The 13,463-nt window shown below is 30.1% G+C and overlaps 1 protein-coding gene across 2 annotated transcripts in view; it reads right to left on the bottom strand.

The window, feature by feature from the left end:
- Positions 1–263: 263 nt before the first annotated feature.
- The window catches only part of LOC136071937 (kelch-like protein 2), a 50,726-nt gene continuing 37,526 nt past the window's right edge, over positions 264–13,463 (bottom strand). For both annotated transcript variants that reach the window (XM_065797805.1, XM_065797806.1), the window contains 2 exons: positions 2,434–2,662; positions 264–1,267 (listed from right to left, as the gene is read on the bottom strand). In XM_065797805.1, coding sequence (XP_065653877.1) covers positions 960–1,267; positions 2,434–2,662 — 537 coding nt within the window. In that variant the 3' untranslated portion in view covers positions 264–959. The remainder of the gene's footprint in view (positions 1,268–2,433; positions 2,663–13,463) is intronic.

The raw sequence follows: 13,463 nt of genomic DNA on the forward strand, positions 1-13,463 counted from the left end.
CCTAAAACCTACTCTATTGTGTCTCACAAATATTACTTCCATGCTTATACGTAATAATTCTTGTGTTAATGAGTTTTAAAAGTAAACTCTAATTTTATGAAATTACTTCAGGTGTATTTTTCACTACATATCAACACGTTTTAAATGAAAAACAAACAAAATAACTAAACGGTTCTAAAAAGACTAAGAAGACAATCAACAGGTAATATAAAACGTCATAGTTGTTTCACCAATTGAGTGGCGAATGAGTAAAAAAATTCATGTAAAACAAAAATTTTAATAAAATCTTAAAAAAGATTACAATTTTACCGAGAAAATAACAAAATGAAAAAATATTGATAAAAAATACAATAACAAAAAAAATTATTTGTTAACATCTTACATTAAAGCATTAATTAAAAAAAAATTAAAAATAGCAGTAAAAAAAAATACAGTAGTAAAAATAATTATTTTTTTAACAGCTTGCATAAAGCTATATAGTTTTACATCGCTTATATTATCATTAAAACATACATATATATAGCTTTTGGTCCGGTCATGCAAGGTTCATGCAAGCTAAATGAGTCCTTTTTTATAAGCATATGTTTCTGTTTCCAAAATGTTTTTTTATTGATATCGCGTGTTATATGTTCAAAACATCTACTTAACATTTTTTTCTTCGGCATCAACCTTTACTTTCAAAAAATACTTTTAATATCTTCAAAAATAAATTTAAAGGGCCTAGTACAAAAGTACTTCAGTCAAAAATAAATGCTTTGACTAAATCTACTTTGATCAGACATAAATCTCAAAAAGCATTTGAAATGACTGATCATAGAAAGTTTTCTCAAAACCGTTTTTCAGCGACTTACGCATATTTGCTATTACACCATCATAATATGATAATATAAATCGTAATCAAACGCTTTTCTTTCTTGATCCAATTAGGTATAGAAAATCAGGTGACTACCAACATATAATCACATAAAGTGAAGAGATTTATCAATAACAACAACACCGGCGTAACTTCTGCCCACGCTCATCTGGGAAGGGAGAAGTGACCACTGGTCAGTTTCAAAGCAATACATTTCTATTGAAGACAGATTTATCGTACCATCATCGCCCCCAACAACATACAAAAAACCGTCCACTGCAGCAACACCAGCGTTACGTCTTGCCAATGACATGTCAGATACAGTTACCCATTTTTGGGCATCTGGATTATAATACTCAACTGACTTGCGAACGTGAGGACCATCATGCCCGCCAACAGCATACAAAAACCCGCCTAATTAACAAAAATAATTATAAACTATTTTTAAAAAAAACATCTATAACATTTGGATAATTTTAATCTAAAAGTATATTGAGGTGTATAAATAGTCAGGTGGTCGAGTAAAACAACCGATAACAAGAGTACTATGTTATTTTTTTAAACATACATAATAAATGGTATTTTACTTTTCAACAAAAAAAAAAATTTTCTTTCAAAAAGTCCACTAAAAATTAGGAAAATATAAGATCTAAATAATTTTTTTTGTTTTTAGCTCAATCACTGAATTGGTATAATATTAAAATAAAATAAATAAATTTTTCAGAGAAAGTATCTATAGTAACTATAAGTAACTATAGTAACTATAAGTAACTATAAGTAACTATAGGAGATAAAGTTTTACGCCTGAATTGACATTGAAACGCCTAAAGATACGACCGGGAGAGGAGGTAAGTATATTTTTCATAGTTTCTCTGTATTATTATTTTTTAACAATTAAAAACATCATATATCTTAAAATCTATAGTGTCTATGCATCAAACTATATTTAGGAATAGAAATTTAAAAAGTTGATTTTACCTTTCCTGGAGAATTAAAAAAAAAAAAAAAGGAGGTGATCTGATATAAATGTTCGAATATTTTAAAGATTATGATATAAATCTTAACCAAAAACCTAGATAATGACCGCAAAACTAGAGGCCACAATGTTTAACTAAGAAGACAATCAACAGGAAATATAAAACGTCATAGTTATTTCACCAATTGAGTGGCAAATGAGTAAAAAAATTCATGTAACAGCAAACACAGTCAGTGTTTTCCTATTCAAAAGCATATTGGATGAACTTTTTTAATAATAACTTTTATTAAAATAAATGTTGCATTAATCACTCTATATTGCATTCATCAACTCTATGTTGCATTCATCACTCTATGTTGCATTCATCATTCTGTGTTACAGTCAACAACTCTATGTTGCATTTATCACCCTGTTATTCATCACTTTGTCTGAGTGTTATTAAGTTATTCTATTTTCAATCTTATATGATCCTGTATGAAAATAAAAATGGAACAATTTAAACTCTATTAAATGATTTTTATACTAATATGGTATTCTTTATATTAATCATTTTAATATAAATAAAGTTCATTTCAATATAAAAGTTTTTATATATACACTTTACCTAAAACACATACTCCAGGACCGCTTCTTCGAACAGTCATATCAGCTACAAATTGCCATTCATTTTTCACAGGGTCATATTTTTCAACAGAGGAAAGACACTGACGTGAAGCTCCATCATAACCCCCAACTGCATAAATGTAACCATTTAAAACACCAACACCTACAGAACTACGACGAACCCCCATGTTAGCTAGTAAACGCCACTCATTTGTTATTGGATCATAAACCTAACATGGAAATAAAATTAGTAAAGATATCATTTTATTTTCTTAACTTATTTTATTTTTACAAATCTAGAAATAAAAAAGTGTTGAAGTTTTTAAGGTTTTTAACAGATCTTTTACAATATTACAGTTTTTTTACAACTAGTCTCTTTCTTATAGGGTCTTTGCGCTTTTTCTTTTCATAACTTTTTTCCTATCATTTCGCAATAACAGGCTGTCAAGTTTTCATTTTTATCATTTTTTATGGGTGTTATATATTAAAAACCATTTCTTTTTTTCAATCTTTGGTATGTTTTTGTAATTTTTTCAATTTTTGTTGAATGAATTAAAAACAAATTAATTAGATTATTAAAAAAAAGACTATAAAAAAGTTAATTTAAAAAAATGAAAAAAAATGACTTGACATTCGTGTTGATGTGTTTGCTAGAAAATAATTTATAATACTTTATATGTTATAAATTTACGCATATATTAACTATTTATTAAATACTGGCATTTTTTTTAAAACTAATTCGCCTCCAAAAAGGCTGCAAGCAACCATTATAAAGTTGGGAGTTATCATAAAACAAAAAAGCCGTTTTTTTCTTTTTTGTTAAAAAGATATGTATGAGTCCGAAAAACACGAAGATAGCTGAGAGTTTCAAAGCATTGTTGTACAAGGAGAAATACTAGATAAATAAAGGTTTTTCAAGTGAGAATGAGTTTTTGTTGATGGAACTAGAGATTATAACTTGTTTGAGCAGGAGTCATAATAGTATTTTTAGGAAAGAGAAAGAGATTTAACCTTACGACAATGGGACGGTGGCTGAAGCTTGGCAAGTTGAGCAGGTTTAACTACATTTGCTTTTGAATCTAGTCTAGAAGAAAAAGAGCAGAACTAGTCCAATTATGACAACAATATTCTTTAAAGAGACAATAAAAAGTTGGAAAAGTAGACAATAGAACTAAGAGTAAGAAAATGGCGAGCACGATAAAGAGAAGGTTTTCAGATGCTAGTTTAACAATAGATTGCAAATATGGTTTCCGCAAGAGGTCAGTAGTGAACGATAATTCAAGAAGACATAAAGCAGAGGACTCAGTGAGAAGTTTGCCATTCATCAATATAGAAATGTCAACAATATTTCAAAAGTTGTTTGCAGCAAATAACTGAGTTTTGTTGGAGTTAAAATTTACAAGCCACTGCAAGCCCCAATTTGTTACAGAAGTGAGATTAGATTCAAGATCTGTTTTAAACGATCTTGAATCTAATCTCAATTCTGTAACAGATTGTAACTGACTGCCTGTTTTAAGTGATCGAAAAAAAGACCATTTGCCAAGATAAGATAAATTGAGTAGCCAACAAATAGAGCCACTTTATAATACTTTGAGAAAGATTATATAAAAGATATAATATAGGACAAAGAATAGAACCTTACGGTATACCAGAAGTTACTGGAAACGAAGAAGAGTGTGAGCCTTCAAAGATGACTTTAATACTGCTGTTAGAAAGAAATGATTTGATAATCTCAAAACTTTCCCAGATACACCATGCGTAGCAAGTTAACGGAAAAGACCAGCATGCCAAACTCTATTAAAAACTTTAGATATTCGAGAACAATACTGTATTTTTATTCATACTTTAAAAATTCTGAAAATTTTTTCCAAAAAATATCTAGTAAAAATCCGGAAAATGTTTTTAAGAAATATCCGAAAAAATCCAAAAATACAAATGCATTTTGTGCAACTAAGAAAACCTCATGTTTTTGAAAAGAAATTCATTGTTATATTATATAATGTGCACATAATATTAACATTATGCACGAAATACTAACATTATTTGCACGCGAAAAATGTTTAAATATTTTTATTTTTCAAATTAGTAAAATAACGGCGTAACACTGTGGATGTTACAACGATAAAGTTTTGAGACGCGGCTGGCAAGGTTGTGAGTTCAAATCCACCCATAGAGAACTTATTTTAATTTTAATTCTAATTTTTTTTTTTAAAGTTTTAATTCTAAAAAGTTTTTTGTTTTTTAACTTATACTGTTGTTTATCATTTTTAATTTCATCGAATATGTGCACATACATAAACCGACTGTTAAAGCCGTAGTCACAGTGGAGTGTACATTAGAGGTATGACTAAAAATTTTTTTTGGCAATTTTTGGTTTCCCATGCCACTATGAGTGGAGAAATTACATTTTAAAACTGGAAATACCATTTGAAAGTGTTAAATCTTAAAAAAGTTCACCCCCCTAAGCTGAAAACTGTTTTCTCCCATCTACACTATGAGTCATAAAAAAACATGCTACTGAATTTTCTACCATAACTTTGTCAAATTTGGTCTGATGCCTAACAAAATTTCAAGTTTTGTTAAGAATTGAATTGCAGAAAAACATTCGTCTGATGGCGACCCAATTCTAAAAACTGACTGTACACGAACACTCCAAACTTCAACAACAGAAAAATTGTCTGATATCTTATATAGAAGTTAAAATTAGTTTACAAATTCTAGGTTGAGACAATAAAAAAGAATTTAAAAAGTAATATTTTATATTAGTCAAGTATTGTTCTTGTTCTCTACTTGAAGAAGACACCATTTTTAAAATCGGTTCACAATGAGCAAAGTTATTGCAATAAGTTCAGTGGCATGTTTTTTTATGACTCATAGTGTATCTATTGCTAGATACAGTACAGTTTAAGGTATCACAGCTTCAGTTTATTGCTGGTGTGATTTTGCTAAATGTATGCATTCTTATTACATAATATTTCATATTATATATTATATTTGTTATCATCACCTGACTTTTGATATTTTATAAACTTCTTTTGATAACCTAAACTCATAAGATTTGTTTATTTGTAGATAATTAAATTTACACTCAAATTATAATTCGACAAGACTATAGTCAAGATGTCTAAAAATAGTCTTCCTTCAGATTTGAATAAGAAACTATGGGAATCAAATTTGGTGAGGTTTGAAACAGCCAAGAATTCAAGAAAATATGCAAAGATTGTTGACAGTTTTGATCAAATGAACAAAATGCCAACAGAACAGCATATCCTGGACATTAAGTGTTTGGCTGCAAATGTGAAAAGTAGACAGGAGAGAGTTGTGATAGTGGTCAAAGAAGTAAAAATCTTATGGAAAAAACTGAATCTTCCAATTCAAAAATACAAATCTACAGTGGAAAGAAAAATTGAGAATGTACTAAACAAGTATGAAAAAGACAGAAGAAAACCAGGAACGCAAGACTTTACCAACTTGTTCAACGTAACTGATAAAAATGGAGAATGGTTGTGCCAGGAAGATAAAGCCTTCTATAATCTTCAGATGTCAACAAATGGTAGAGCTGGCTACTGCACCACAATTGAAGATACACAAGGAGTTCATCCTAGAAAACTAAAGTTGATTAAGCAAAAAGTCAGTCAAGATACTAAGGATGATTTAAGCAGTGAAGATGAAGAACATTTTAGCACTGAAGAAGAAAAACAAGATTCTGACAGTGGTTCTCAAGATTCAGAGGCTCCAACAACATGTAAAAGACAAAAAACTGATTATGCAATAAATTTGGTGACAAAAGCAAAACTGTGTTCAAGAAAGGCACACACAGTCTGCAAAACTCTTGCAAAAGATGGAATTTCTATTCCAACTCCAAGTCAAAGTGGTGTTTACAAAGCTACAATGAAAGCAGGAGAAAAATTAAAAGAACGTTTTATTGAAACTCTAAGAAACGAAAACTGGAGCTTGCACTTTGATGGGAAGCAAATAAAGAATACAGAGTACCAGGTTGTAGTTCTAAAAAATGAAAATAGAGAAGTTAAACTAGCAGTTCTTGCACTGATCAATGGAAATGGTGAAACAATATTCAATGGAATAAAAACTATGCTTGATGAATATAAGCTATGGCCTGCAATTAAGTTAATAATTTCTGATACAACTTCTGCAAATACAGGAAAATCTGTTGGGGCAGTCACACTACTACAGAAGCATTTTGTTAAGCTTGGATTAGACAAACCTCTTTATATTGGATGCCAGCATCATGTTCTTGATACATTACTAAAACATGTGATGAATGATTATTTTGAAGCAGCAACAACCTCGCCTAATCTCAATTATTGGTTCATTAGCAGAATAACAGAAGAGTACCAGCAACTAAAAGCATCTTTTGACAATTCTGGAGATGCTCTGAAGGAAGAAGAAGAAATTGTTTGGAGAGATGATATGGCTTTCCTTCATCACTTGATCACTTGTTACAGACAGTTTAAGAAAACAGGATGCTTCCCTAAAGTAAATTTCAGAACTTTGCCAAATATAAGCAATGCAAGATGGAATAGCCGCGCAATCTATGCTTTGCTAGCTTATATTTTATTTCCAGAATTTTGACAGTCAGCTGAAGGTCAGTCATCATGTGATTTTATTAGTGGCACGTAGAGTGACATCTGGTTTTCTGGTCAGGTTTATAATCAGGATAACTACAATAATTTGGCAGCCGTTTGCAAAGATCACTCAAAGGCAATAAAGACTTTAAGGACTTTTTGGTCGGTTGAGCTGACTCCAATCCCAACTCAAAGGTCAAACATTTGTGCTGAACGTGCAATTAAAGCTCTGCAGGATTTACTTCCATTGTGCAAAAGCATTGAAAAAATTAACATTAAATTTCTTTTGACAAATGAACACTAAAACCTGTATGTTTGTATTTCTGATTAAAAAAAAACATTTTGTACAATGTATAATTGTATATATTTTTATAAATTTGAATAAGGGAGGTGACATTTTTTTAATGTTGACACTTGCCATTAGATTTTTCTTGATCTTTGCATTAAAACTCCACAAAAAATAACATGGGGATAGGGTCTTTAAAAATTGTCATATCCCTAGTGTACATATATTGACTGAGGATTTAGGTTTTGGCAGACATTTTTTATATAAATAAAAAGCATTTTAATACTTATTTAAATAGAGTTTATAAATTAATTTAACTTATATAAAAAATTATTAAACTAAACTTATTTTATTGATTTCATTTAAAAATCTTTATTAAATTAAAGACAATAGACAAAATAATTAATAATAAATGTACGCTTACAAATAGGAAAAAATTAGTTGTAAACGCGTACAAATAAGGCTTAACCTGACTAAATATAGCATAGAGTAATTGATGAACGATATCTTTACTTTTTAAATTATTTGATGACAAAAAAATATTTTTAACTTGTATTTCCGGAAAACTATTTGGATATCCGAAAGAAAAAATTTTCTAAAGAAATATCTGGAATTCTGAAAATATCAAGAAAAAGAAAATCCCTGGCAATAGCATTTATTATACTGCCTCCGTCTAATGCACAATAGAAGACATGACTTTTGTTTGGACAAGAGGTTGTAGAAGAGTTTAATTGAGAATCAACTTTAGCAATGGAAGCTGGAGCGATTCGGATGTCTAACAATGGCTTAACCTGTTGAATAGAAATGGCAGGATGAGTACAAGCAATCAATTTGAGGGACAAAATAGAAGAAAAGTTCTTTACAAACAGTTCTGCCTTTTCCTTTGGAGAGTTAATAAAATCAGACCCATATGTTAGAAATGAAATGTTAAACTTACCTTAGTTAATGACAGTGTCGAAGAATAAACAAGAGGGTAAAAACCATGGAGTAGAATGAAACTTGACTTGAAACTGACAAAAAGGAATAAAAGCTTCCATACCTGCTTGGACCCAGGAGTATTATAGGAGGCTTATTTATGCATACATAATATGGATATATATGAATACGAACATGTTTACTATTTATTTTTATGCTGGCATACAATAGCTTTACACATTTTTATAAACTTTAGTATTTATATGGCGCAATATCTGCCAGAATCAAAGATGATGATCAGACGGATGTGTGGTATGTCTCCAACAAGTCAAAAAAAGAAGTAATAATCTTAGACAGAAATTAGAAGTAGTGAGTGTATTAAAAAAGGTTTGTCAAATAAGATATTGGTTGAGCAATAAAGAAAAAGTAGGACAAAGCTTGGAGAGTGCTTTATATATAGTAAGAACAAGTTTCAGTTAAGGAAAGAAAATGCTTGAAACTATTTATGAAATATTAAAAAAAATTTTTTATCATTATCATTGCTAATGCAATGATAATGATGAAAATGATGGTGATGAGGACAATTCCAATGATGATGATCATGATGATATTTTTATATGAATAAATTTGTGCATAAACAGTCAAAATGACTCCAAAATACAGACTGGAATAAGTTCCAGTGCGCTTCAAGAGACACCTACTTAATTTTGGGAAACTCATAAACCTTGAATCCTCTTAATAGTATTATCAAAATAAAAATTTATAATCTAGATTTAGAAACAAGTTTACACCAGAAGTAGTAGTAAAAAAACTGCTTTAACTCTTTTATAATATTTAATGTTTATTTAATTTATAAATACTCATTAAAACTACTATATATAATTATTATTAAGTTAAACAAACTATAAGCTGGAAAGAGAAATAAAAACTAAAAAAAAATATACAAAACTAAATTAAATAAATAAAAATCTAAACGAATAATAAAATGAATAAAAAATAACCCAGAAAAAATAAAAGCATAAAATTAAATGTTGTTATTTTAATTTAAAAGTGTTTCACTACAAAGAATTTGGAAAAAAACAAAGTTTAAAAGTTCCAAACTTAACTACTTTGAAACTTAATTATTTAAAAATTTGAAACTTTGATATTTTCTAATGTCTCAAAAGCAAATAAAACATTAAAAAAAAAAATTCTGTTAGTAGGATTAAAACTCTCAACCAATGCCAATATGACAATCGCGCCTCATGACTCAATTAATCAACCAATGCGCTACAACAACATGGTGATAAAGGAAAAATTATTAGCTTGAAACTATATTTATGACTAAATATTTAGAGACCTTTATATGATGTTTTTTTATCAACTTTGCGAGAGAAAAAAAAACTAAATCTTTCAGAAACTTTTTAAAAAAAGTTTGTTTTAGGAACTAAAATGATATCAATGTTGATTTTAATACTTTGTTATATTTTATATATTACTGTTTTTATAGTTTTACACAATTAAAATTTTCTACATGATTAGAATGTTTTACATAATTAGAATGTTTTACGCAATTAGAATGTTTTACATAATTAGAATATTCTACATAAATGTCTATTGTTCTATCATAATTGTCTAATGTTCTACATACTTTATTGTCAGGTCAGGTGTATGTTCTTCTTGATCATCCTGTTAAAGGCTGTTGTGTGCTTCCTGTCATTAGCACTACTTAATATCAGTCATGTCTATAGAAGTATATATATATTTTTTAAATTTTATTTGTTAATTTTTTTTTTTTTTTTTTTTTTTTTTTGTGCGTGTGGCTTTCACATAGTTGGAGGTGCCTTAGTTACTGTATTAGCTCATCTGTAATTTACTTTATATGTATGTTTCTATTCTGTCTAAACCTCTGGTGCGGTACTGTCTGAACCTCTCACTCACCCATAAGTTACTTTATGTGTATTTGTGTTCTGTTCGAACCTCTGGTGTGGTGTTTACTCACCTGTAAGTTACTTTATGTATGTTTAAATCTCTGATGCATTTCTGTCAAGGCCACATAAGGAGCCCTATGTTATGTCTTTAATTAGGGTTAATTCACACGACTGAGACAACTCCATAGCTCATTGCTCAAGAGGCCATGCTTTATCTATTAATAAGTCAAGTTCTCTTTAAACTTAAATCACACCAAAAGTAACCCAAAATATTAAACATAAAAAAGCATCCGCACCACCTAACTGTTTTAATAAACCTTTTACAAAGCTTTGCAGTTTGCAAAGCAACCTTTCATCAGTTGAATCTTACCTCTAGCAAAATTCACCAGACTTACAAGCTCTTAGTGAGACTTTAAATTCTGCTATTCCTTCTTCAGATCTCAGTGTTGATGGGTACAATCCATTGATTTGTAAAGACTCCAGTTATCACATGCTTGGCTTGGGGATATACATATGCATCAATTCACCTATTTGTTGTGAAATCAGGTTTGAACCCTTTGACCATTCTTTTATGTGCTTCCATTTAGCACCTCTTCACTCTATCACCTTTCTCTTTGTTCTTTATTGTTCTTCTTCTTCTCAAGACTGCATTTCTGCATTTCTCAATCTCTTACTCAGGTAGTTAACTTTGTGATTCGTTTTCCTGACAACCCAAATAATTTACATTCACTCCCTGACTTATGTATTGTCTTTGACCCTAGCTTGTGTTCAGTTTCTCCTTTTTCTCTCTTAGGTGGTTCTGACCATGCAAAGATCTCTATAAACCTTTCATTTTGTATTTCTTCTTTGGACTCACCCTATCATCACAATACTTATTACTACCCTAAAACTGACTGGGATTCTTTTCATGATTTTGTTTGTGACAGTCCTTGGGCTGATGTCTTCTTTTTCTCTGCTGATAAATGCACCTCCTATGTAACCTCCCATATTCAGGCAGGAATGGAAACTTTTATTCTTTCTTGTTGGTTCCAAGTCAAACCTCCTTCTTCTTCATAGTTTTCACCTTCTTATGCAGCTGTTATATTTAATCATAATCATTTTTTTTTATCTTTTTCAAAAAAACAATTCTCTTGAGAACAATCAGCTATTTATTATTACAAGAAATCGATGTCAAAAACTGATTCTAAGCTCCATTATTCTCAGTTTACTAAATCTTGTATCTTATCTCAGAAATTAGGCTCTAGAGACTTTATGGAAAATCTTCAACAGCATCATTAACAAGGATAGTAACGTTCCATCTTTTATTCATGGAACTGATTTTATTACCTCTCCCAAGTATAAAGCAGAACTATTTGCAAAGAACTTTTTTTCTAATTCGACTCTTGATTCTTATGTCCATTTAATAAGTACTTGAGTCTTGTTTTCCTGCCTGCTGGAAAATGGCATCTGTTGTTTTAATTTTCAAAAACACTGGAGAACATTCTGATTCCTCTAACTATCTGGCAAAATCTTTGAGATTATTAAATTGTTTCTTTCTACCTGCTTTTTCAAAGTCATCCTCAAAGGCCAACACTCTTCTTCATTTCCAGTATCTTCTGAGGTACCTCAAGGTTCAATTCTTGGTCCTGTTTTGTCTCTTATCTACATTATTGATCATCCCGACAACCTTACATTTAAAGTTGTTTCTTTTGCTGACAACTCAACTTTATACTCCTGTCTAGACAAAAAGTCTTCTCTTTTCGATTGCTTAGGACAGACAGTCAATCTCACTTCTGTAACAGGTTAGGACTCACAGTGGCTTGTAAATTTTAACTCCAACAAAACTCAGTTGTTTACTGCAAACAACTATCACAATACTGTCAACATTCCTATCTTAATGAATGGCAACCCTTTCACTGAGTCCTCTTCTTTATGTCTCTTGGACTATCAATTACTACTGACCTTTCATGGAAACAATATATACAATTGATTATAAATTAGCATCCGCTGAGGTTGCTTCTCTTTATTATGCTCACCATTTTCTTACTCGCGATTTCATTCTCTACATCTACAAATTTTGTATTCGCCACTGTATGGAATACTATCGTCATATTTGGGCTGGTTCTACTAATAATGCTCTTTCCCTTTTAGACAAGGTCCAAAAACGCATTGTAAACATAATTTACTGCTCAAAAAAGCTATCACCTCTAGTTCCATCAACTAAAACTCGATCTTGCTTGACTCGTTATTCAGCAAAGTCTCATTTGTTTACTGTATCTGTCCCTGCATGCTCTAAAAAAACATTTGTCTAGTCTTTTTCCCTGCACTCATGTTTTCCTGACTCATACAACCTTCAACTTTTCCAGTCTTATGTCAACCGTTTCCTTGCACTATAACTCTACTCTTTTTTTTTTCTAGTAACTCCCAACTTAATTATGGTTGCGTGCAACCTTGTTGGGAGTGAATCAGAATAAAAATTTTAAAAAAATTAGAATGTTTTACACAATTAGATTATTTTACGAAATTAGAATGTTTTACACAATCAGAATGTTTTACATATTTAGAATGCATTACATAATTAGAATGATAGATTTGAGTAGTCATATTTGTTTTTTTATAATTTCTAAGGCCATTAAAGTTTACCTCTAACACATAAAAAAGTAAATTGTTTCACATTTCAAAAAATATTATTTCTTTAGATCCACCCCACCAAGTAATCAGAAGAACTTCAGATATTTAGAAATATTAAAAGGTATTAATAATGTTACTTCTGAGTTCAATCATGAGAAAAATGGAAGGATGTGCTTAAAATGTTGTGGAATTGTTAATTCAGACATTATTCACTTTAGTGGGGATGTTCAAAATTTAGTGCAGTGTATGAATAGGGATCAGCAAGTGCAAGGATAATAATGAATTTAATCATGCTATAACCAATGAAAGAAATATTGACCCTCTTTCTAGAATTGCAGTAGTTGCTGTGGATTCTGGTCAAGGTTTTTTAAAGGTCACTATCAATTTTTTTAATCTGCATGATAAAACTTGCAAACAACCTCACCTTAACCATACTATTTTATTTTAGGCCGTTTTATTGTTGCTATTGTAAAAAGAATATCTGAATACAAGGGAAATCTTAGAAAATCAGTCAATCCTCTTAACCTTCAAAAAATTAGGCATTCTGTTGCATTTGATTTGAAATGTTTCGACTTGATATTTGGTATTACAAGTCATGATGGAAATATAGTTGTTTGTGGTGTGAAAGAGAGTCTTGTGGATGATGGAGAAAAAAAACACATGGTAAAACTTGAATATCATTAAAGTGAATATGCAGAAACTAGAAAACCAAAATCAATTATAG

Source organism: Hydra vulgaris, chromosome 05 (assembly GCF_038396675.1).
Source record: "Hydra vulgaris chromosome 05, alternate assembly HydraT2T_AEP".
In the NCBI taxonomy this organism is placed as follows: Eukaryota; Metazoa; Cnidaria; class Hydrozoa; order Anthoathecata; family Hydridae; genus Hydra; species Hydra vulgaris.